At 52.5% G+C, this 23018-nt stretch overlaps 1 protein-coding gene across 14 annotated transcripts in view; it reads right to left on the bottom strand.

Moving 5' to 3' along the window:
• Nucleotides 1-4430: 4430 nt before the first annotated feature.
• The window catches only part of CELF4 (CUGBP Elav-like family member 4), a 293550-nt gene continuing 274962 nt past the window's right edge, over nucleotides 4431-23018 (bottom strand). For 8 of the 14 annotated variants that reach the window (XM_064577723.1, XM_064577724.1, XM_064577725.1 and 5 more), the window contains exons 11-14: nucleotides 20442-20525; nucleotides 15611-15689; nucleotides 15035-15206; nucleotides 4431-6571 (exon numbers count right to left, since the gene is read on the bottom strand). In XM_064577723.1, coding sequence (XP_064433793.1) covers nucleotides 6545-6571; nucleotides 15035-15206; nucleotides 15611-15689; nucleotides 20442-20525 — 362 coding nt within the window. In that variant the 3' untranslated portion in view covers nucleotides 4431-6544. Of the gene's footprint in view, nucleotides 6572-8621; nucleotides 8676-15034; nucleotides 15207-15610; nucleotides 15690-20441; nucleotides 20526-23018 lie in introns of those variants that run through there. The other 6 variants (XM_064577721.1, XM_064577722.1, XM_064577726.1 and 3 more) reach the window with 3 other exon arrangements.

Here is a 23018-nt window from a genome sequence, read left to right as displayed (position 1 = left end):
CCCCCTGAGTTTTTACGCCAATGCACCCCGCAGGTACACATTTAAACGGGGTAGTAGGGACAACTGATAACATTGGCCAGAAAGGGTGGGAAGGAAGACTTTCACTGTAGACTTCTTCATACATTTTGAGTTTTAAATATGTTACCTTTAAAAAAAAAAAACAAGTAACATTTTTAAAATGCAAAGACCAAATGAAGATGCAGCCTGAGGCCATATGACCCCAGAGGAGGATTGGCTGTAGACTGTAAGAGCCGCAGCGGAGCCGGGAATGCTCTTGGGAGAAAGGGCAAAGAGAGGAAGGGGCACAGGGGCAGCAGCTAATTGGGGTCCCTGGGAAAGAGTGTGAGCTGCAAGAGACAGAGGGGTGTGCACCTCAACATGACAGGAGTTCTCTGGGAGTGTCGCAGGGCTGGCTGGACTGTGAGAAAGTGGCTTACAGTGGTCTGATGTCAAGTTCAAACTTGCTTCAGTCGGGATGTGAATTGTCAGTGGGATGGAACAAAGGAAAGGGAAGAAGGGGATCAAAGCCTGAAGCATTCATTCTAGGTATCTATACTACACCATCAAAGAATGCACGGCTCAGAATCTTTGGGGTGGGGTAGCTGCGCGTGGCTGTGTCTCATGGACTCCTCACAACTCTTGGGGTGGTGGTCTTATTATCCCCATTTTAGAGAGGAGGCTGGGGTTCAGAGAGGTTAGGTAACTTTTTCCAAGTGACACAGAAGATATTTGAAAGAACTGGGGTTTGCATCAGTCAGTCTCAAAGCCTCTGCTTTCTTCACTCTGATACACAAGTCTCTGAGCCCCCTCTTGGTCTGGGCAGATCCTGGTGAGACCCCCACAAAGGGTACAAGCCCAGAGGGGGACGTTCAGAGCTCCCCGAAGGGATGAGGAGCTAGGCTAGCATGAGGGAAGAGGAGTTGGGGTGATAGGAGGGGCCTGGGGTCCTGGGGCTGGCCCGAAGACCAGACACCAAGGGGATGGGGGAGAGGGCAGGGAACCAAAGGGAGGACCCTCAGGGAGAAGGGAGGGCAACTTAGAGAAGCAGACGGAGGGGCAGAGAAAGAGAACTCTCAAGTAAAAAGCCTGTACTTGCAAATACTCATCTGAAGGGAAAGGGAGTGTAGGCTACACACTTACTCCAAATGAGCATTTTCAGAACACCCACCACTTTGGAACATGTCCTCAGTCCTTCCTTCCCTCATTCATACATGCAGGCGGTGAATCCACAGTGACTGAAAGTCCAACTGACAGGAGTGAGGAGTCTACCAAAGGCGGGTATTGGTGGTGGCTAAGATGTTTTATTTGAGGGTGGATTCCATTTTGCAAGACAGACAAATGGTCTTCACAGCCAAGTCTGATATGTCACATTGGGCAGGGCTGGGTCCCTGAGCTCACTGCCCAGCTGTCCCTTAACCACCTTACCCATGTGGGGAATGCTCATGTGGGTTCAACTTGGTGTAATTTCAATGCTGGCCCAGCAGACCTCATGCCAGAGGGAGCTGTCGCTTTGCCCAGTCCACCAGCAGCAGGGCTTGGGAGGCAGGCGGACGGAGGGCCTGGAAGCACCCATGTGCGTGCGGAAGCTCTGGGGCGTCTGCATCTCACACCCTGCGAGTGAGTTTGTGGGATCCGGCTAAGGACAGGACAAATGTCAGATCTTTATAAAAACCCAGAAGGAGTTGGGAGCTATTCACTAAACGTTCTCACTAAACATATTCTTTTCATATTAGCATCACACAGAAAGAAAGGGAGAAGGGAGAGAAAAGTGAGTACAAAGGGGATGGAGAGCTGAAGGCCTTTGAAAGTCACTGGGATCGGGGGCTGGAAGGATCCCTGGGGTCTAACCAGGAGCCCGCACTGGCCCGTGGGTACAGCTGGGGGAGGCCACCAGCTGCCCCCCAGCATCAAGGGTGACGCCAGCTGCCCCCCAGGCCACAGCTAGCCTCTAGACTTCAATGCGGCATTAAAAACGTTGAGGCAAACCGAGATACCTATCAATGAAATGACTTGATATCGAGGACTTGCTTCAAAATAATACATGAACTGAAGCTAGGTGGGGGTTCTCCGGGGGGCCTCAGTCAGTGAAGCATCTGACTCTTGGTTTAGGCTCAGGTCATGATGTCAGGGTCCTGAGATCAAGCCTGCGGCTGGCTCAGAGCTCAGCGGCGAGTCTGCTCGAGATCCTCTCCTGCTGGCTCTCCCCACTTCACGTTGGTGTGTGTATGTGCATACTCTCAAAATAAATAAATCTTAGAAAAGAAAAAAAAGCTAGGTGGTACATGGATGTTCGTCATGCAAGTATGTCTACTCTTCATCATGCTTGAAATAAAAAAAGTATGATAAGCAAAAAATCCTTTAAATGGAGGAGCGCCAAAGAAATCAAAAATGGCAGGTAGAAGGCTAGCAAAGGAATATAAGCCATAGAATATAGGCAGAAATTAATGAGAATTGTGTCTTGGCTTTTCTTAAATAACACTGCAAATCAGGGGTTCTGAGCCAGGGGATGATGGATGAGCTGTGTTCCCTGAGCTCCCTGTGCAAAGTGACCTGATAGTTTTCAAAGAATCTGTGACTTTCCCCTGGAGGTGAATAAATTGTATTCTCTCTTAAATATGCTATGCATTCATTAGTCACTGGGGGTGTGGTTTTTAAGTAGAGGGCTTATTTTCTAGAACTGGCATATTCACATCTGGACCCCATGTTTTCATCTCTCCTCTCAGTCAGCCAGACCTGGAACAGGACAAAATTGGCCAACCCACTTCATGGCCCAGCTCCCAGGGGGCGGCTCTGGGGGGCCCCACAGTCCCTGAGCCTCGGCAGTGGAGGTCAGGGAGAGCCGTGGCAGAGAGAAGGATACGCAGTGGGGAGGGGAGGCCAGTGAGGCTCCCTGGGGTCTGAGAGTGGAAGGGGGAAGGGGTGTGAAGGCTGTCATCCTCTGGCTTTTGGCTGCGAATGTCCAACAGAAACCATGGTTTTGAATAGTCTGAGGCACAAAACCCAGAGAATTCCTTAGAAAACACCTACCCGTTCCTCACAGGGGAGCATAACACCTGATGTGACCTCATGTCCCTTGCAGTGAATTCTTTCAAGAAGGCCCGCTCCACACAAGCTCCCCAGAATGGGCAGAGCAGGCTCTCACCTGGGCTCTCAGCCTCGTGGGCTGGGGAAGTGGGGTTCGTTTAGGGGACCTTGGGGGTCTCATCGTGGAATCATCCTCACAGTTAAGTCAAGGGTGAAGGCCTGCCCCATTTCCTAATGCATTAGGGCTAACATTTCACAGGCTAGTGCGAGAAATAAGGACATGGCCCTTGGCCTTGGGAACGGAAGTAGAAAGAGAGGATGGAACATGGGGTCCAGGCATTACTCTGGAGCTGGGGCTCTGACCTCTGCTCTTTATCACCCTGCTTCAGGGGAGACATCTGAGGGCTGAAGTCATTCCCCACTCTCCCACAGGAGGGCACAGACAGACCAACAAGGACCCCATCTCCCAGCACTCCTGTCTTCTCCCTGACCAGGTTCCTGAAACCCAGAAGCTTGCCTGCCCCTTCACGTGGAAAGAGATGGAGGCCCTTGGTGAGCTCTGCCTGAAGGGAATGAGACAGGCTAGAGAAGAAGGTCTGTCCCAGGGCAGGGGCTGATGAAGGCTCTTGGCTGATCTGCTTCTGTCCAAGCTTTCACCTCAGAAGGACCTGCTCCCTCCTTGCCACCTCTTCACCCCCAAGTCCTGGTTCCATCCTTCCTCCTTTGAAACACCCCCCCCCCACCCCAACACACAACACACTTTCCTTCTCAACCCCTCCCCCTGGCTTTCAGGCTTTGGATATCTCTTTATGTCCTGAGAGAGAGGTGGGAGGGAGCATGTCAGGAAGCTCCTCCCTCTTTACCCCCTGCCCCCAGAACCCTGACTCTGAGGGCATCCTCCAGAACAGGGTTCTCTAGCCATGTAAACTGTCAATGCAGTGCAAGGTGCAGGACCAAGAGAAAATGCTTGGTGGCAAGTTTTGGGTTGTGTCCTCGTCCTTCCTTGACTGCGGTCCCTGCCTCTGCTGCCTCCTTCCCAAACGCCTCGCAGTGCTTCACCCCCACCCCAACTCAGGACAGGTGGCCTCAGTTTCCTCCTGTCGGGGAGGAAAGGGGGACTTTCTGTTGCATCTGGGCACTATGGCCATCCCTGCCCAGGAACCAGAAGAATGGGTTTGCAATGGAGACTTTCAGAGACACACCACAAGACGTTTCACAGTGTGGCTCGGGACCTCCTTTTATTGCCCCCATCACCTCCCAGAAAGCACTCCCTGCAGCTTAGGTTCCAAACGAGCACCCAGGTAGCACACGGACTCCATGGAGGGAAGGACCAAGCTATGGCCAGTGGGCCGGCTGGCCGGATTCCGAGAAGCACAGACCACTGAAGGTTTTTTTTTAAACTGTGCTTTATTTAGGGCTAAGCTGGAGAAAGCGTCATCCAATAGTTACAGAAGGTTACAAGGAGTTTTAGGGAGTTGAGTGTGAAAAGAGCAGTTGTACTGAACTGCGGCTGTTTTTTTTGTTTTTTTTTTTTACAACATCTGGACATCCTAAAAGGAGGAGCCAAGAGAAAGAAAAAGAAAATTTAAAAAATAATAATTAACCAATGAAATAGACAGAAAGAAAGGAAAGGCAGGAGGCCTAAGAGGAACCAGACAATTGTTCTTCTAAAGCAAAATAAAAAAGGGGGGGGATGGTAGGTCCGAGAGCCCCCTGGCCTCCAGATGACCTGGACATCAATGGGAGGAGGGTATCAAGGCAGAATGCCAAAGCAAGTCTTCCCAACGGTGCAAATAAATTATAATAAATATGTTATACTTTAAAATATATGTGTTCTTAAATAATTCAGTGTTTTTTTCTGATTCTGAGTTTTTTTAAGCAATGTCTTTTTAACTGCTCTAAAGTCATTTACCAAAGATAAATATCGTGCTTTCATTAAATAGTTTTCCTTGTTTTTTTTCTCTATCATTACAATTAAAAGTCCTACAAAATATGCAAATTTATTTACAGAAAAACAGAGCCGGCATCATTTAAACATCCCTGTTTTTCAAAATTCCTTGTAAACAGTTTCAGAAATTCTTCAAAGATTGTTTATTTTCTCTCTCTTGTTTAAGGTTTTTGTGTGTGTGTGTGTTGTTTAGTTGTTTTAAGATGAATTTCCCAGGTCTCCCTTGCCCGGAAAGTCTCTGGAGCAAGCATGGAAGGCGAGTGAAGCGGCAGGTGTCGAGGGCTTGCGGAGAGCGGGCGAGCGCGCGCAGCTCCCGAGCGAAGCAGGCGAGGGCTGGCGGCGGGCCTTCCAGCGACGGCGCGGCCCCCACCGGCGCGGTGAGCGGCCGGGAGCCCGCAGGTCTGGGCGAGTCCGGCCTGGCCCTCGGGGTGCACGGCGGCGTCCGACAGCACTCGCGGGGAGAAGGGATCGATGCTCAGTCTAAACTCTACAAAAGTACAGTCCTACAACATCTGGGATTTTAGCAGTAACGCTAACTTCTATAGGTTTTTTTTTTCCTTTTTTATTTTTTTTTTTATTTTTTGCTTTCCTCTAATTTTTCTTCTATTATATAGGTATTTTAAACGTCTCCTTTTTAAAATTCTGTACAACTATTATGATTTTAAGAGGGGGAAGAGTTAGAAGCATTTACAGACTTTTCACAACAATTATCTTGCCTTGTAAGTCCCTTTTTTCCCCTCCTTGTTTTCTCACACTTCACAGTTAATGAGTTTTAATATTTTTGTTGCTTTCCCCAAATATCCACCAATTTGTTCATCTTAACAGCTCCATCCAGACATATAATACAGAAAACCATAGGAAAGTGTCATAGACTTGAATGAGGGTAATCAAAGCGCCTCTCAAAGTATCAAAGAACTATTATCTTGCTGTTTTAAAAGCATTGAAGCATTATTTTTCCTTTTTTTTTTTTGCTTTTTTTGTTTTTTTTTAAATTTTTTTATTACATTTTTCATAGAATCGCTCTAAGCTGTTTCAAGAACAGCCACGAGGCAGGAAGGAGATTCTCCTCCATCCCCCTCTATTTGACATAGAGCTACACAGCTGCAATAAAAAGTTTGGTCCTTTGGTCCCTAAATAGCTAAAGGAATGACAGATAGAGATGCTCAGTGGCGGCCTCCCAGCCGCCCCCTGGGGACCAGGCCCCACCACACCGCTTGCCCCAGCCTGCCTCAGGCGCCCATGGGCTGGAAAAGCCCCGGGGATCGGTGAGCAGCGTCTCTTCCCACTTCCCAGCCCTTCAGCCTCCCCATCTGGTCTCAAGTTATTTTGTTTTAAAGTTGCCTTTTTTGTGTTTTTTTTTTTCTCATTTTTCTTCATCTTCTTCTTTGTGTCATATATATTTTCCCCCAAACACGTGCCCTCTGAACTCCACAGACGCTATACTTTCCTTGAAGAAATGTTACAGTCACAGAGAGTGTCTGGAGTCTTCAGCTTGATTGATACTGGCTGATATGTCAAAGGTGTCATCCAACAGTTCTCATTTATAAATATATAGAGAGAGAGGTTTGTTTTTTAATGTAGCCCGTTCAGCATCCTGCCCTAAAATGAAGAAAATCAGGGCTGATTAAGCCAAGAGAGGAAACACAAAATGCATCCAAACACCAAAAGGACCCTGCCTCAGGGGTTAGGGTGGGAGCTCTGGGGGATGGCGGGAGGGAGGGGAGAGACCAGTATGAGAATTAGTCATGATCATGATACATAAAAAAGAAATCGACTCTTCTGTTCAGAGTAAGAAATCACTGGAGGTCTAGTGGTGATGGTTGTAGCTGAGGTTTTGTTGTTGGGAGAGGGGTCTCGATTTGGGTTCCTTTAGAGTTCTGGAATGGGGGGGCTAGATCTAAGGGAAGAATTTGGGACTGTGGGATATGAATTCACAATTAAACCAATGTCTGAGGGATCTAGCCCAGATACAATATGTATACAGAAGCCTAGCAAACAAGACAGCAAAAAATCTAGCAGCCCAGCCCCCTCCTCCCCTGCTTGAGGAAAAGAAGCAAGACATCCGTGACATGAATTTCGCTGAACCCTTGCCCAGTTCCCAGCCAACCGCTTCTTTCCCAAGGTCAGTAACTATTTGCGAGGCTATGTATATATATGTATATCTGGATATATGTGTAGAATATATTCACCTGCACATATGTGGATATACATGGATATGTGTGTATGTATATGCATAGATACACACATACACACACACACACACATAATATTTTTCTCATACATGCCAGGGAATTTAGAGGAAATTCGGAACTTCAAGGGAGCGGGTGGGAGAACCTAAACAAAGTTAGAACAGATTTCATCATCAAGCTCAGATAAATTAACTCAGTTCTCGATTTTGTTTTGAATGGTGACTTTTTTTTTTTTTTGGTGTTTTGTTTTGCTTTTAAGAAAAAAAATCATGATCTGACTAGAATCAGAAGGAGAATGCTTAATCATTGTGAATTAACAAATGAGACTCATCTCCATTATAGCAAGCAGCTTCCACTTATACATGGGGGTGACTGGTTACATCAAGAAAGTTAGAACCGCAAAGCCCCCAGTTGAGGGGACAACGTCATGCGTATATCAATCCATGCTGGCAGGTTTTTCACACTGTTGATTCAACAAACAGCAAACCGTACACAGCAGTCTAAACAATTACAACACCAAATAAAATAATAATAAAATTAAAAAACACTTGTCAAGGACCCTTTTTCAGTTGTAAACAAAAAGGTGCATTTTGCTTTTGTCAGTACTGTTTTTTCCAAACCAACCAAAAAGCCCCCCCCACCCCCAGTTCCCCCGCCTCCCCTCCCCACATTTAATTTAGCAGAGGTGGTTACAATACAAACCTTACAATTGTTACCAGGCTCTCTCTCAGAGGCCTCTGGCTTTGTACTCTATAGTTTTTTTTTTGGTTTAGAATTTTTTTTTTTTTAATCATTCTGTTACAGTAGAGATTTTGTTTTTGGTTTTGGTTTTTGTTTTTCCTTTTGAAGTGAGATTTAAAATAGCCTAACTGGAAAAAGACCAGACCTAGGAAAAGTGTCAATTGAAAAAGGCCCCCAAATTTCTAGAAAAAAATAAAATCACAATATTTTCAAGTGCAAGTAAATCAACCACGCATAGATATTTTTTAAGCTGTTTTCCTTATTTTTAAGAAAAAAAAATAATGGTTTGCACAGTTAAATGATCCCATGTTTGATAATTCAGGAATTCATCTTTATTTTTACTATATTTTTTTGTTCTTTTGTTTTGTTTTTTTCTCTATGTGACATCTAGAGAAGCATAAAAAACGCTTAACAAGAAAAACCAAACAACAGAAAGTAAAACCACTGCAAGCACCAAGAACAAAACAAAAATGAGCACAGCAAAAAAGATTGTGGCAGCACAAAAGTCAAGAAAATGCACGTGTGATCATGACTGGCCAATCATCAACTGATACAACATCCAAGAAAAACGCTCCAATCACAGCACCTCCACGAAACTTGACGGCAATTGTCATGCAACCGATTCTTAGCCTTGTTACATGACGCCATCATGTCACACTGTGAACTTTGAGTTGATTTGAACTTACGGATGGGGGACTGTTTTCTCCACTCTCATGTGATTACGTGAACTTTATTCCTAGCTCAGCGCGAGACTGTGGTGGATTTGACTGGCCCTGGTTGGGTTGTTGGAATTTGATTGAATGACAAAAGAAGAAAAGATTTTTATATATATTTATATATGTAGAGAGAGAGAGAGAGAAAGAAAGAGAGGACAAGAGAGTGTGGGCAAGGGGGAGGGAAGAGGCAGGGGCAGGTTGGGTGGGGTCGGGGAGTGTGGGAGGGCAGGGACAGTCGGGTGGAGGGTGAAGAAGGGCAAGGAAAAGTTAAAACAAAATCAAAAGGAAAAATATTTATACAGCACCAGACCACAGCATCAATCTAAAAGCTCTGATGAGAGAACAGCAGTCAAATCATAAGAGAACTGAAAAGAACTCAAAGGATGGAGGAAGCCGGCAGACAAACGACGTGGGCACATCAACACACACACACACACGCACACACATACGCACACACGGTTGTTTATGCAGACACGTGGTACTGTGAACAGTAGCAGAACCTCACACAGGGCCACTAAGGGCATCCATCATGCGTTGGGAGGAGGAAGAGGGGAGTGCGCAGTTTGGCAAGAGGGCTAGGAAAAATAAAACAGCCCCTCGAACCACCGTGGCCAGCAAGCAGATCAGGGAGGACGCTCTCTGATTCGTATCACCCTCGGTTCTCTCTCCCCCGGGGCGGGGGGCGGGGGGGCACGCTCTCCTCACTCCCCCCCGCCTTCTGTGGCATCAGCCTGTGGACCAGCAGAGGGAGCCTGTCAGGGTCACCCTGAACGGCGGGGTCGATCAGAGGCTGGCTAAGGTGACCTGTATCCGAGGGGTCCATTCACGGGGCCCTGTGCTGCCACAGTAGAGTCCACACCAACAGCAACTCGGTCCTTCCGCCCCTGTGGTCCAGCCTTGGCCACCCTCCCCAGAGAAGAGGGTCTCCTCGGCAAGAGCACCCACTGTGTGACGTTACGGTCCTCTCCTCTTCTGCTCTGCCCCAACCCTCTTTTCTTAGAACCTTCAGAAAACGAACACGTTCAGTTTGGAGACTGAGAGTAAATCACATCAGTGTTACTGGAATTCTATGAACACGCCTTGGCATTGCTGATTTCATTTCATGATCACCTCATACCCTTCGCTATGCTCCCAAGGTGGCCCATGTGGCCAAAGTGATGCTACTTTCGGGCACATGAAGCCTTTAGAAGGCTCCACAGCGCTGACCCATGGAAGGGCCAAGAAGGAAGACTTTGGGGTGCCCTCCACCAGGGAGGGGAGTGCTATGGCCCTGGTCTCCAGTCTCTGCTGCTGTCACTTCTGGTCTGCTGACCTCCCCTCCTCCACCTTGTCCTCCTCCGTTCGCTACACCCCTGCAGGTACATCTTTCTAGACTGACCCATCTCACAGGCCCTTACCTGCCTTCTTTATGGGTGGAGCCCTAGGTGGCTGGGGCTGAGTCCCCTTCTCTGTCAGGTATCATCACAGTCTTCCACTTTGAGTTATCTTCTGCCCTCCTTACCACGTCACGGTCCTCTGCCCCAAACCCAGGAATTCGGAGGTTCCCAGCCCTACCCCCTCCTCATGGTTACCCCTGAGCTTGCTCCCCAGCCCCCGCTCCCTGAAGCCTCTGCACCTGGCTTATCTGCAGGGGTTTCAATCCACCAGGCTTCTACAAAGAGCAGACTTCCACTCTCAGCTTTGTGTCTTTCTTCAGGGAGTGTGGAAGGGGAGCCTGGCATCTGAAATGTCACTGTGGGTAAGCTACCAAGTCGCTGAGGGGTGACTCTATTTTAAGCGCATACCCAGCCTCCGGCTCTGCCTTCACAGAACAGCTTTTCCTTCACAGACCCCTGCCTGCCGGCCCATCCGAGCTGGGCTTTTTGCTCTTCTATGGCAACTGCAACTAAGGGGCTCCTGGGGACCCCCTCCATTCCCCCACCCTGAGCACCTCATGGGTGCCCATTCCTCCCCACTGGACTTGCTCCTAAGCCGGCCCCCAGTTTGCCTCTAGCCGCCCTTCGGCGCCTGCGCTGTTCTGGGTCCTGAAGATCCAAGCTGACCATCACGCAGCACCTCCTCAAAGCCCAGCATGGGGAACTTCTCGTACCCACTCTTGCCCCTCACACACACACATGCTTGGCCCGACACACAAACATGCTGTCACACTCATTCAACCCCTCGGGAGCCTCCCCAAGGCTCTGCATGTGCACAGCTGGCTAGCTGACTACTCTCTTCATTAGGGAACAGGCGGACCCTTGCCTGCAGGGATGACCCCTTCTTGCCACCCTCTCAAAGATCCTCACAAAGCACAGCCCAAGAGGTGGCAGCAGGGTCACTGACCAGCAAGGGGAGCTTGAATCAGGCCTGGGAAGCTCCAACTCACGACCTGGGAGAGGAAATTATGGTCAGCTGAGCCAAATCAGATGCCAGGTTCTAAACACAGCTGGGCTCCAGCCAGAGAAGGCCCCGCCCCAAAGCCACCGCCCAGCCCCGAGCAGGTGAGGCCCAAAGCACCCATACCTGCACAGCTCGGAGCAGACACCATGCAAAAGCACACTCAGAGCCACAACCCAGGACCCAGAAGAGAGAGGACCCCCACTGAAGTCAGACACGCTGCTCAGTGTCCTCCAACCACAGAACCTGCCCTCAGCTTGGGGCCCAGCATGTGCTGCTGATTTCTGTGGCAGGACAACGGACTTGGCTATTCTGCTCGCTGTCTGTGGACTTGGCCACACTTTTGCCCAGTCTTCTTACCTTTGCCTCCTCCCTCTTAGTTTCCTGGTGAAGATTTCTTAGAGAAACCCCCACCTTAGTACAAGGCAATGAGCCCAAGCAACCAGAGGGGCAGGGGCATCAGGGAAACCAGGAGCGGGTGGGGGGTCATACCCTCAGGAGACATCAGGATTTGGGGAGCCAACCTGACTCCACCCAGGCTGCACATTATGGAACCAGCACCCAACCACACTCCCCACAGCTGCCCAGCTGGGGCCCCCTCCTCCCCTAGATCTGCCACACTTCGGTTCTAACCTGGCTCTGGACCCACGGTGACTTCGGGTGGCCAGCTGGGCCCTGGGATCCCTCCACCCCCTCACCCCTTTGCTCCCAGCTATGGCTTGTCCCTCCACCCTGTCTGCTCAGGCTAGCCCTGTCCCTCTGAGCATCTAGGACTCATCATTTGCGAACACCCTTTATGGGCCTGTAAAATCGGGGGTTTTTAGCTGTTTTTGCATGTTGTTTCCTCCGCTTGTCTCTGCAGTCCCCACGCCTCTGCCTTGTCTCAGCATCTCCTTCTGTTACAGCCTCTAACAGGCTTAAGTTGGAAAGCCTGAAATCACCTTTTGTTAAAACGCTGTCTAAATGGATTAAAGGTCAACTTTATTTGTAGGAGTTATGTTATGTCATAGTTTTTTAGAAGACTGCTTAGAAGGGAGGAGCCCAGAGAAGTGAAATGTCATGACATGCCCCCTCAGAGATTCAGGACAAGACTCTGGAGTGGGAGGGGTGGGGTGAGGATAACGGGGAGCAGGGGGTGGTGATCATTCTCCTTACTTAAAGGCACTTAGGAGCACAGCCTCTGGAACAAGGCTCTAGCTTCAAATCATGGCTCTACCACTCAGTAGCTGATAGGCAAGTAACTTAATCTTTTGTGCTCCATCTTTAAAATGGGAATCAAGACAGAGTAGTCAGAGTGATACAGTTACACCTTAGACTTGTAAACTGTAAGAACTGTGCCTCGTGTACGGTAAGCACCACGTGAAGTTTGGGTTCTCGGCTGTCTGGTCCTGGTTTTCCCTGGGGGAAGAAGCCCTCTGCTTTCTTTCTTTCTTTTTTTTTTTTTTTTAAGATTTTTTATTTATTTATTTGAGAGAGAGAGAGCACATGAGAGGGGGGAGGGTCGGGAGGGTCAGAGGGAGAAGCAGACTCCCCGCCGAGCAGGGAGCCCGATGCGGGACTCGATCCAGGGACTCCAGAATCATGACCTGAGCCGAAGGCAGGCGCTTAACCAACTGAGCCACCCAGGCGCCCAGCCCTCTGCTTTCTAAACCATGCCTCTCAAGCCCTCACGACAACTATGAGTGTCAGCTGCTTCCACCGTGTGAGCCACTTCTTACCTTCTGTCCCAAACAGCAAATCTGCCTCACTTACCCTTCCTCTGGGAATTTCTCTGACCTACAGGTTCTATCCTTGCTTGGGTTTTAGTTGCCCATAGGTCTAGGAGGCTAAGACAAGCTGCTTTCACGGGAGACATAAAACATACCCACAGGGGCCCCTCGGAATCTCAGGGCATGGCCCTGGAGCATGCCCCCTCCTTACAAATCCTCTGATGACTCCAATACCTTGGTTTCATTAATGTAGAAATGGTAGCCCAAGAGGTCATGCCTTCATGGCAGAGCTAAGTTTATGAAAAAGGGCTCTCTGTCCAGAAAGGGTTGCTCTCACTGACCGACCCCCCCACTCCTATGGAAGTGCACCCCCTTGCAGGCTGCGTCCTGCTGTCTGTACTTGCTGAGCCAGAAGCTCGTGCGGGCAGGATGGTGACCCTCTCATCTCTGCAGGCCAGCACCAAGCCCAGGGCCCGGCCTGGGAAGGGGCCACACTCTGAATGAACATGGGTGTACGCATCTTCACATGAGCCAGAGATGGGCAGGGGTGGGGACTCAGCAGGCAAGAGAGGCGGCTTTTGCTTTTCCAGCCTTGCAGAAAGTAGAGACTCAAGCACCCTCTTTGACAGAGGTGAGTGTTGCTGCTCCTGGGCGGATGGAGGGTGTTCTGCTGGTAGTGGTGGGATTTGAGACTGGGAAACTGGAGATCTCCCTCCCCAACTCCAGACTCTGAACCTCCACGTGAGTGGCTAACTCATGGGCTTTCCACCAACGCCTCTTCATCTCGGGTCACGGCAACTCTGCTCTTCCAATCACTCGGGCCAAAAGTCGGGGCTCATCCTTGACTCCTCTGTCACACCCGCCTCCGATTCATTATAAACGCATCCTGGCTCTGCCTTCCCCAAACACCAAGAACGCAACTCCATCCTACCACACTGACTGCTGTGCCCCAGATGGAGTGGTCCACGCACTAGCCTTCTGCTTGGGCTGCCACAGTCTATCAACGCAGCAACCAGTCATTGTGCTGACATGCAACGGGTCACACCACTCTTCTACTCACTGCTCTCCAACAGCTCCCCAGCACCCACTCCCGTAGTCTATACAATGGCCTGCAGGTCCTGCTGGAGGTGGTCCTCCTCACCTCTGGGACCCCCTCTCCCGCCATGCTCCCATGCTTGCTCTCCTCCAGCCACTTTGTTCTGCTCTTCTCCAACACACCACCCTGCCCTCTCTTTGGAGCCTTTGCACTGGCTGAAAGACTCGCTCCTCCAGATGCCGGCATGGCCCCCGGCCTCACCTTCACGTCTTTGCTTGAAGGTCACCTACTCAACAAGGCCTACTGTAACTACCTGATTTAACTGTAATCAACAATTCTGACACATTATATAATTTACTCTTTGGTCATATGTGCTTGTTTATTGTCTGTCTCCCCTTCGAAGGACAAGGGTTCTTGTCAGTCTTATTCGGTGCTGAGTCCCAAGTACCTAACAGTACCTGGTGCACAGTACTGCTGATGGGAGTGGAGGGGCAGAGGGCTGGGAGACCTGCCTCTGGCCTGTGGGTGAGCTGGGCCTACAGGAGCGCCCAGCAATGTGGGATACCAGGCTGAAGGAGGGCCTGACACATCTCCCCCAACCCCCTCCCCCTTTCCCAGGAAGCTGCTTCACCCAGGGGAACAAGTGGCCTGGAAGAGGAGTAGCCAACTATGTCTCCAGCCTCCAGGCAGGACCCAGACTGAGCAGGAAGGGCTGACGACTGCCCACTCATCACGTGGTAAAGCGGGCAGGGCAAAGTGGTTCCAGTGCTAGGCCATCACCCTCCTCAACTTCTGCCCCAGACTGACTGAGCTACGGAGAATTGGAGGGGTGAGGGGGTCAAGTGTCTAAAGACCACCAGCCCTCAAGGCAGGAGAGATGGGAAGGGGAGAGCCAGGGAGTCTAGGAGAAGGCCCCAGGAGACGTGGACAGCTCCCCCTCCCAAACTCTCCCAGCCCTGAGCTTGCCACAGGCTCACCCCAGGGTTTTCTGGCAAACAGGATCGCCAGTGTAGACCTCCTGGATGCACGGTCCAGGGCTCGCCCCACCTGCTCAGAACGGTTCCCTCACTCCTGCTTCTCTTGGCTCTGCAACAGGGGGATGGCCACGCCCATTTCTGCCGGATGACCACAGCTCTAGGCCTGCCCCCAGGCACCGGCTGAGGAGCAGGTCGAGCTGGGCGCAGCGGGTCCAAGGCAAGCGAGGGTCCAGCTCAGGAAGGCCAGAAGAGGCGGCGGGTCCGAACGGTGTCCCTTCCCCAACCCCCCGTCCCCGCGCCCCGGCCGCCCCCGGTTACCTGTGCGAGTCCTGGTCTCCCCCGGGGGACGCTCCCGCCGGCGCTCAGTATGGGCGATTGGCGTCTTTGGGCCGCTTCAGCTGCACCTTGAGCCTCTTCATGCCGATCTGGAAGCCGTTCATGGCCTGGATGGCGGTCTGCGCGCTGGCCGGGTTGTCGAAGCTCACGAAGCCTGGCGAGACACGAGGGACGAGGGCCTGCGTTTCCACGGGGCCGCCCCGGCGGGGAGGGGTGGGTGGGGAGAAGGGCGGGGCCCGAGGGCGGGGCGGGGCGGGGCTGGCGGCGGCCCCTCCCTGCGCTCCCGCCGCACCTCGGGCAGGAGGGGGGCCTCGAGGCTCCTCCCCCCCCGGGGCCCCGCCCCGGCCCGGCCTCACGCCCCCCACAGCCCGCGAGCGCGCGGCCCCTCCCGGGGTGGGCGTGTCCGGGGCTCCAGGCCTCGCAGACCCGCGCCTCCGGGCCGGGCCTCCCCAGCTCCACCGCGGCTTGGGGAGGCGCCACTCTCCTGGGCGCCCTCGCCCCCCACCCCGGCCGGCCCCGGCACCTCAGCCCTCTCCTTCGGTGGGAGGGCGGACACACCTGCGGGTGGAGGAGTTTATTGGACACTGTCCTCCCTGACAGGAGGGGGCCTGGCAGCGGGAGGGCACAGGGTGCCGGCCTGGGGAGAGAGAGGAGTGCGAGGGGGAGGGAGGGGGGCACCCCGGAGAAAACCTCTCCACCGCCGTTTCCAGCCGCCCCCCTCGCGAGGGCCGCCTGGCCGCGGGGGAAGGCAGGGGCTGACAGTCCTCGCGGCCCTCCGCCCCCCTCCCGGTCCTTGGCGAGGCTGCCCCCAGCCAGGCTCCTGGCAGACACTTGCCTAAATCCAGTCGGACTCGCAGGAACCCACCACTTCGCGCCCAGGGGTTGTGGGCACCTCCCTTTTATTTAAAATTCCAAGCCCTGGGAGCAGGTGCTCTTGCCCTGGATTCTAAGCGCGCACCAACTGATGCATCCCCTATGAACCCCTCATGGTATCTATAATAACAATAGTAGTACAAATTAACACTATTAGTAAAAGTTAGTTGAGAGCCTTCTCTGTGGACTAGGCACTGCAGAAGAGCTTTTCACAAGGTCACTCCTCCCAACATCCCAGAATGAGATATGGAACCATCTATGGCTCCCAGTCACTTTCTGAAACAAGCAGCTCCCAGCTGGGGAGGGGTAAGGGTCTGAAAGTTAGTTTAGAAGTCACCCTTTGGGAACTTTGAATGCATCTCCTTATAGGGACTACATTGTACATCAGCATTTCTTAAACTGGCCCTAATCGGTATTCCTGAGAAAGGGGCTTCTGTGGTCAAGTAGGCTTGCCACTATGCCCCTCTGGGATAGTTCAAGGCACATTAACAAATAAACACCCCACCTCCCACCCCAAGTTCTCCAGTAAATAAACATTTACAGCTTTGTTTGCCTAGTATTTCCTGGAATTTATTTGACTTTAGAGGCCCTTTCTCCTGTAAAATGGACTTAGATACTGCAAAATAAGTTTGGCGAGGTTCCCAGGCCATCCTGCAAGCATGTCTCATTTAGGGTGCTTGTCCCCAAATGGCCTCTGGATATATAAGTGACAGGTGTACAGACCCCCAGGGAAGCAGTAGCTGTCTTCTTGGCTAATTGTCCATGGTACATTGGGCCTGTCCTCAACCCCTCCCTCACCCTCCCCATGTGGTGACTCTGTCTTTTTACCTCTGTCCTAGGCACTGCCTCCATTGGTCTCTCTCCTCTTTCTCTTGACTCCTTCCTGCTTTTGCTCACGTTTGCTCACGCTTGCTCTGGCAGCCGTGAGCCATCAAAGATGTGTGTACACGCAGTAAGTGTACTCAAGAGTGGGTGTGTGTGAGCTCAGGTGGAATCAGTGAGTCAGGCCAGAGAAAGAGGACCGAGCTCTGTGCAAGTCCATCTGCCACAACAGGAGAGATTTCGGGTGGCCCTTAGTCAGAGAGCCGCATGGGGCGTCCTTCTACCTGCTGCTCTCATCCCCCTGGCAGGTCCGCCACCCCACTGACCTCTCCGCCTGACGCCCACGGGCACATCTTCGCAGAGCAGAACGGTTTTCACACGTGGGAACTGTAGGTCTGTTACACTGCTCTCCCCCAGAGTTAGGGGGTGGTTGTGCTAAAGCTTCTCTCTCTGTCGGGAGAGAGCCTAACTGAGGGCGACAGCCCTCTCTCCTTCGCTGGCCTGCCCACACAGCACTATCAGCCCAGACTCTACCTCCCCATCTGCCCCCTGCCCTATGTGGCTCTTCTTGCAGGAAACACACGTGAGCAAAGCACGGAGGAGTTGGGAGCAAGATAAAGGGGCTGGAGGTGCTATCTAGGGCAGAGGGCTAAAGGCAAGGACGGCCGCCCAGTGGGGAGAGTGGGAGACAAGAGGTCCTGGAGGGAAGAAGCCCAGCCTTCATAGGAGAGTTTAAAGTCTCTGGGAGCTCAGGGGTTGGTAAGGGTTCCAGGCTCAAGGGAACGTTTCTTCCTCAGCTAGTTTTGTTAACTGGTGAGTACTCAGGGCCGCTGAACAGGGCTCCGGACACCATCCGCCATTTTTATGGTTACCAGGACTGTGTTCCTCCCCCCAGAGCTTCCTCCCCCATCGCTCCCAGCCCTGAGAAGGCTCCTGCCTCCCAGACTTTGGGAAGCCACGTGGGGAGGATGCCCTCCTGGTGTCCCCCCACCAGCCCTTCTTCCAACATAGCAATCATTTATGCTGCACGTCAGCTCACAAAGGCTCCTGGGAGATTCTGTTTATGCTTATAAAGAGCAAGTGGGGCCTTTGAGGGGCTCATTTTAACACATTTACGCAAAGACAGCCCCTCCTTTTAGGAACAAAGGGGGCCCTAGCACCTCCTGAGGGTCTGCTCTGGCAAAGCCCCTCACACACACCACCTCCTATAACCCTCACACCGCCTCTGAGAAATGACCGCCAACGTCCTCATTTCACAAATGAGGACACTAAGGCTCAGTGTTAAATGTCCTGCCTAGGAATGAGCGCTGGAGTTCGTTCTTACACTGAAGGCCTCCGGGAGAGTTGCCAAAAGCTCAGCTGCCAAAGCAAGCAAGAAAGAACCCATGGGGCTTCAGGAAGAAGCACTGAGCCAGGTGGGCATGGCAGAAGCCCATCCTTCTCTAAGGCCAGTGGGTGTTTAGCGCTAGAAGTCTGCTCAGGAACAGAGGAAAGAGCCAGCGTAGAGGGATACAGAGGATGATTTTCAGAAAGAAACGGAAAAAACCTTGGTCCTGGAGAATTTAAATAGGCAAATGGCGGGGGTAGTGTCTGGGGCAGACTCCAAGGAAATGCCTTGGAAAAAGTGGGCTGTGTCCCCACCAGGGACAGCACAAAGGCTCCGGGGACGTGGCCAGAGAGCAAGCCGGCTGGCCCGGTTGCCCAGCGCTTGGTGGGCTCCTAGCAGCATCGTCTGCCGTCTGTAACATCTGAGCCTTATTTAAAGAGCAAATGCAATGATCTCCGGTGTGGTGTTCTTACATAATTGTAATTTGTCAGCAGAAATACCGGTCAAACAGGGGAGGGGCACAACCCTGTCTTTTTCTTTTGCTTTGTTTTCTCATACCCAAAGAGAAAGGAGCTGCTGGGATAACCCTATGCCCTCCAAGTACCACACATTTCCTGTGGCAGCTGCCGGAGGGGAAGGGACCAGGGTGCAAAGACCTTGACTGCTTTGGGGAACATGCTCTAAAACCTCACGCCGTTCATGGTTCTGCAGAGTGGATCTCCTAACTGGGATCTCCTTCTCCTGTGCTTGCTGATGCTTCTACACACTTGTGCCGACTCCCCTCCACCCACCAAGCTGTGACCGGCGTTCCCCAGGCAACCCCGGCCCCTATTCTGTCCTCACAGGCCCAGAATCTGGGGTTCAACCTGGAGATCTAAGCTTCTGGCAGACTCAGCTCTGGTTCCATGTGTGGCTCTCCGGGGACTGGACTCCTCACTCCCTGGGGACTCATGAGTGGATCTCGCCCTGGAGGAAGGGCTGATGGAGGTGAAAGAGGAAGCAGGAGAGGGGGCTGAGGAGGAGTAGAGGGGAGAGGTGTGGGAATGAGGTGGGATTCCAGGAGGTCTAAAGCAAATCCAAACACAGTATGCCCAGTTGAATTCAAATTTCAGATAAATAATGAATATTTTTTTACTATAGGCATATCCCCAATATTGCATGGAACATATCACATATAATATTTGGGACATACTTACACACACAAAAATGCATCCATTGTTCATCAGAAATTCCAATTTAACTGGGCACCCTGTATTTTATCTGACAACCAGACTTCCAGATCCTCCCGAGTCCCCTGTCCCATCTCGCATCCTGCCACCACGCACATTTCCTAAAAGCTGTATTTTTATTCTATTATCCTCAGGTCAAGGACCTGCTATCATCTCCCGCTGCCTCCATCCCGGAAGCCCTCCCCCAACACAGCCCCTCCCTCACAGCTGACCTCCCCTGACCCCTTCTCCCCAAAGCCTCCTGCTGCTTCCTCAGTCACTGTCCTTCCCCTCTTGTCCTCCCCGCTCCCGCGCCCATTCTCTTGGCCCTCCGTGGAACTCCCTCCCCTTCCTCACGTCTCTGTACATCCACCTGCCTTTCTCTTTGCTCCATTACTTGGTGCCTTGCAGACTTCAGTGCTGCGCAGTAGGCATGATTGTCATCTAAGCTCAGACCTGAGGCTTCCTGAGGGCAGGACCAGTTTGCTCTTCCTGACTCCTCAGCAATGTGGCTCTGGTGGCCTGAGGGAGTGGTGGGGGAAGGAGGGTTCAGTGGACGGCAGGAGGGGAGCAGAGAGCAGGGTAGACAGAGAAGGGCGGCAGGGGCAGGACAGAGAGGTGGACAGAGGAGGCCAAGGGGCAGGCAGGACAGGGGGGGCCTCAGCGGGGCAAACCCCTCCCCCCAAGGATCATGCTCCACGTCCACCAGGGCCTCGAGGATGGCCAGAGGAGGGGATGCTGGGAGAATGGGCTCTGCTGGATGCCCCACCACCCTGGCCCAAGGTGACTCCTTCCCCTTCTCGGTGGGTGGAAACTGGGCCTTGTGGAGGGCGGGGGAACCTGTCTCTTGTACTGGGATGGGGGAGATGGGGAGCGGGTGGGGGGCAGTGGTGGGCAGGGAAAGCCAAGAAGCCAAAAGAACAGTCGCAGAGAGAAGAGGGGTGGAGATGGAGGCTTGGGGCTGGGCCTTAGGGAGCACCTGGGGCTGGGGGCGATGTGAAGGAGGGGGTTAAAAGCAGTCGGACACTGGACACTGGTAAATTGGTGCGAGCACCGCCCTGTCCTGGGTGAAGCTAGTTGGTTTGTTATCTTTACCCACCAAAGCATTTACTTTGGTTAGTCGCCCGATCCACAAACACTTTCGAGGAGATGACATTACCGAAAGGGAGGAACATCTGCATCAGCTCAGCGTCCCCAAACTCCTGGGGCAGATGGTAGATGAACAGGTTACAGCCCTCGGGCCCTGCGGGGGGGGGGGGGGGGGGGGGCAGGGAGGAGGGATGGCGGGGTGGGGGAAGAGAGAGACAGAGGAGAGGTGAGCGAGTTAGGCAGCGGCAGCAGGGAGGGGAGCAAGGTTGGGAGGGGGGGTCTCATCCAAGATCCAAGGGCAGCCACTGAGGAGTGGGGACTGCTGAGCCCCAGTCTGAGCTCTGGTCTCCGCCCTGCCCTTGGGCAAGTCACTGAACCTCTCTGTGCCTCAGTCACCTTTGCTGCAAAATGAATCTGTAACAGGGTGCCTGGCAACTTGCTCCAGGGGTGGAGCTGACCCGTGAAGGGGGTCAACGTGCCAGGGCCAGATCAGCTGGGGAGAGGAGGCGCTGAGGAGAGGCACGGGGAGGGAGACCTGGGAGGGTCTGCCCGCCGCCCTCCAGCCCTGCCCCTGCTCTGGAATCGCCCTGGGGCAGCCGTGCGTGGCCCTGTGAGAGGCTTCACTTCACCTCCCGCAGGCAGGCCCCAGATCCAACCTCAACCTCGACCTCGACCCCGACCTTGACCTCAGGGTGGCTGTTGCTTTGGCCTATCTTCCTCCACAACCGCAGCCACTCCTTCCCAGCTGGTGCCCCATGGTCCCACCTTCCCCTACCCCAAACCTCACACTCAGCCCCCCGTCCCGAGTGCAGAAATCAAGGCTTCTCTTGCCTCCTCTAGGAGGCTAGGTGCGCAGGACGGGCTCTGTGGCATGGCTCGGTGATTAACCTGGGCACCCACAAGCTTCATCACATGGAGCTCCCCATTCCATGACAAGAACAACCCTGCCACTTCTACTGCATGAACTACAGGTCAGGCTCCGCTAAGCACTTGAGATGTATGAGATTAAGTCACTTAATCTTCCTGCAGCCCTCGGAGTCAAGTGCTATTGTCACTCCCACTCCACAGATGAGGAAACGGAGGCCCAGAGAGGTTAAGTCACTTGCCAAATGTCACACAGCTGGGGGGGGTGGAGCCAGGATACGGACCCGGACCATCTGCTTCTGTAGTCTGTGCTTTCCTCTCTCTGCCTATCATAAATCTTCATGCCCCAGAAATGCTGAACACTGTTGAGGCCTTCGGATTTCTGAAATTTCCAGACTGCTAAAGAGTTAGACATTTTTCTTTTTAAATAACAAACATGCTCAATTTTCACTTTGAAATAGAAATCTTTCCAAGACGTTTCGTCTATTTCTTACCATTTTAAACAGAGTATGCCTCATATTTTTAACCTTTTAAAATGTGGTCGTTCCAATGATTGTTTCCACCCTGTGGAGGTCATGCAAAGGAGGCGGCTGCACTTGTTAGAGGTGTCTAAGAACCAAGGTTCTGACCACAGGCTGGTAGGAACTAAGCGTGAGCTCAAAAAGTGAAGGTGGTAAGGCCCTGATATGGGCAGCTTTGTGGCTTTCAAGGCCAGAACTGTGTGGTGCTTCCCTGGGACAGGTAACCCAGTTCGGAAGCAAGTCTCTCGACCCTCACTCTCCTCCTTGCTCCTTCCAAAGATTCCTCTGACCACCGAAGCCACCCTCTGAGCATCTGACCTCCTGGGTCCTAGGTCCCCGCCCTGCACCATCTCTCCTCCCCCTCCTGCCCTCAGCCTCTCCTCCCCCACCACTGTCTCCCAGGCAAACTGCCAGCTGACGGCGCATTCAGAACCAGAACCGGCGCAAGTGCAAGCGTCCTGGGGTCCCTGCTGCTGAATCCCCCGAGCGCTGGCGGCCCTCCCCTTACCCCATCTCCAGCCATGCCAGGTTCTCACTGGTTCATACTCTGTGAATGTATCCCTTGATGGTCCCCGGCTCAATGTGAGTCCTCTTGGGGTAGGAACTAGCTCAAAGGCCTGATCTAAGCCACATCTTTTCCAGGATTCCCACCTAGATAGTCCCCATATGCTCTCTCTCTTCTGGTGTTCCCTAAGTCTACAATTTGTGGTCTGAGCCTCTTTCTCCTTTAGGTCTGGGAGGTTTTCTCTCCATCCAAATTGGAAGATCTAGGGACAGGGGCATTAGTCTTCTCTTGTCCTCCTGCCCCTCCCCCAGCACTGCCTTCCTTCCTCCTTCCATCCCATTCTTCAGGTCTTCCCTCAATGCTCCACCCCACGCAGCCACGTGCTTTGAACTTGAGACCCTAGCTTCAAGTTCTGCAAGCTGCTTTATATGGATGTTATGTTTATTCAACTTAAAGATTCAAGAAGCCTTTCAGGGCAGGACCCCTAGGCTCATCCAGTCAGTATGGTATGCAGCTAAGCTTCACAGGAATGGCTCTCCCAGCTCCAGGCTAGGCCCCCCACCCTCCCCTTCACCCCTCAACAGGGAGCCTACACATCACCTTCTACCCCCAAGCCCTCCCTGCATTTCCTCATCCACAGATCATAGAGCATCCGATGGCACAGAGGACTTTGGAGATCAATCTGGTTCCCCCCCACCAACCTTCTGAGAAATGGTGAAACAGAGCTGCAGAGACAGAAGGTGGCTATCCTGACCAC

Source organism: Mirounga angustirostris, unplaced genomic scaffold (assembly GCF_029215605.1).
Source record: "Mirounga angustirostris isolate CCGP_5_RB_7025 unplaced genomic scaffold, mMirAng1.0.hap1 SCAF_14, whole genome shotgun sequence".
In the NCBI taxonomy this organism is placed as follows: Eukaryota; Metazoa; Chordata; class Mammalia; order Carnivora; family Phocidae; genus Mirounga; species Mirounga angustirostris.
Note: the sequence above shows the minus strand (reverse complement) of the source record. Positions and strands in the feature narration are given on the sequence as shown.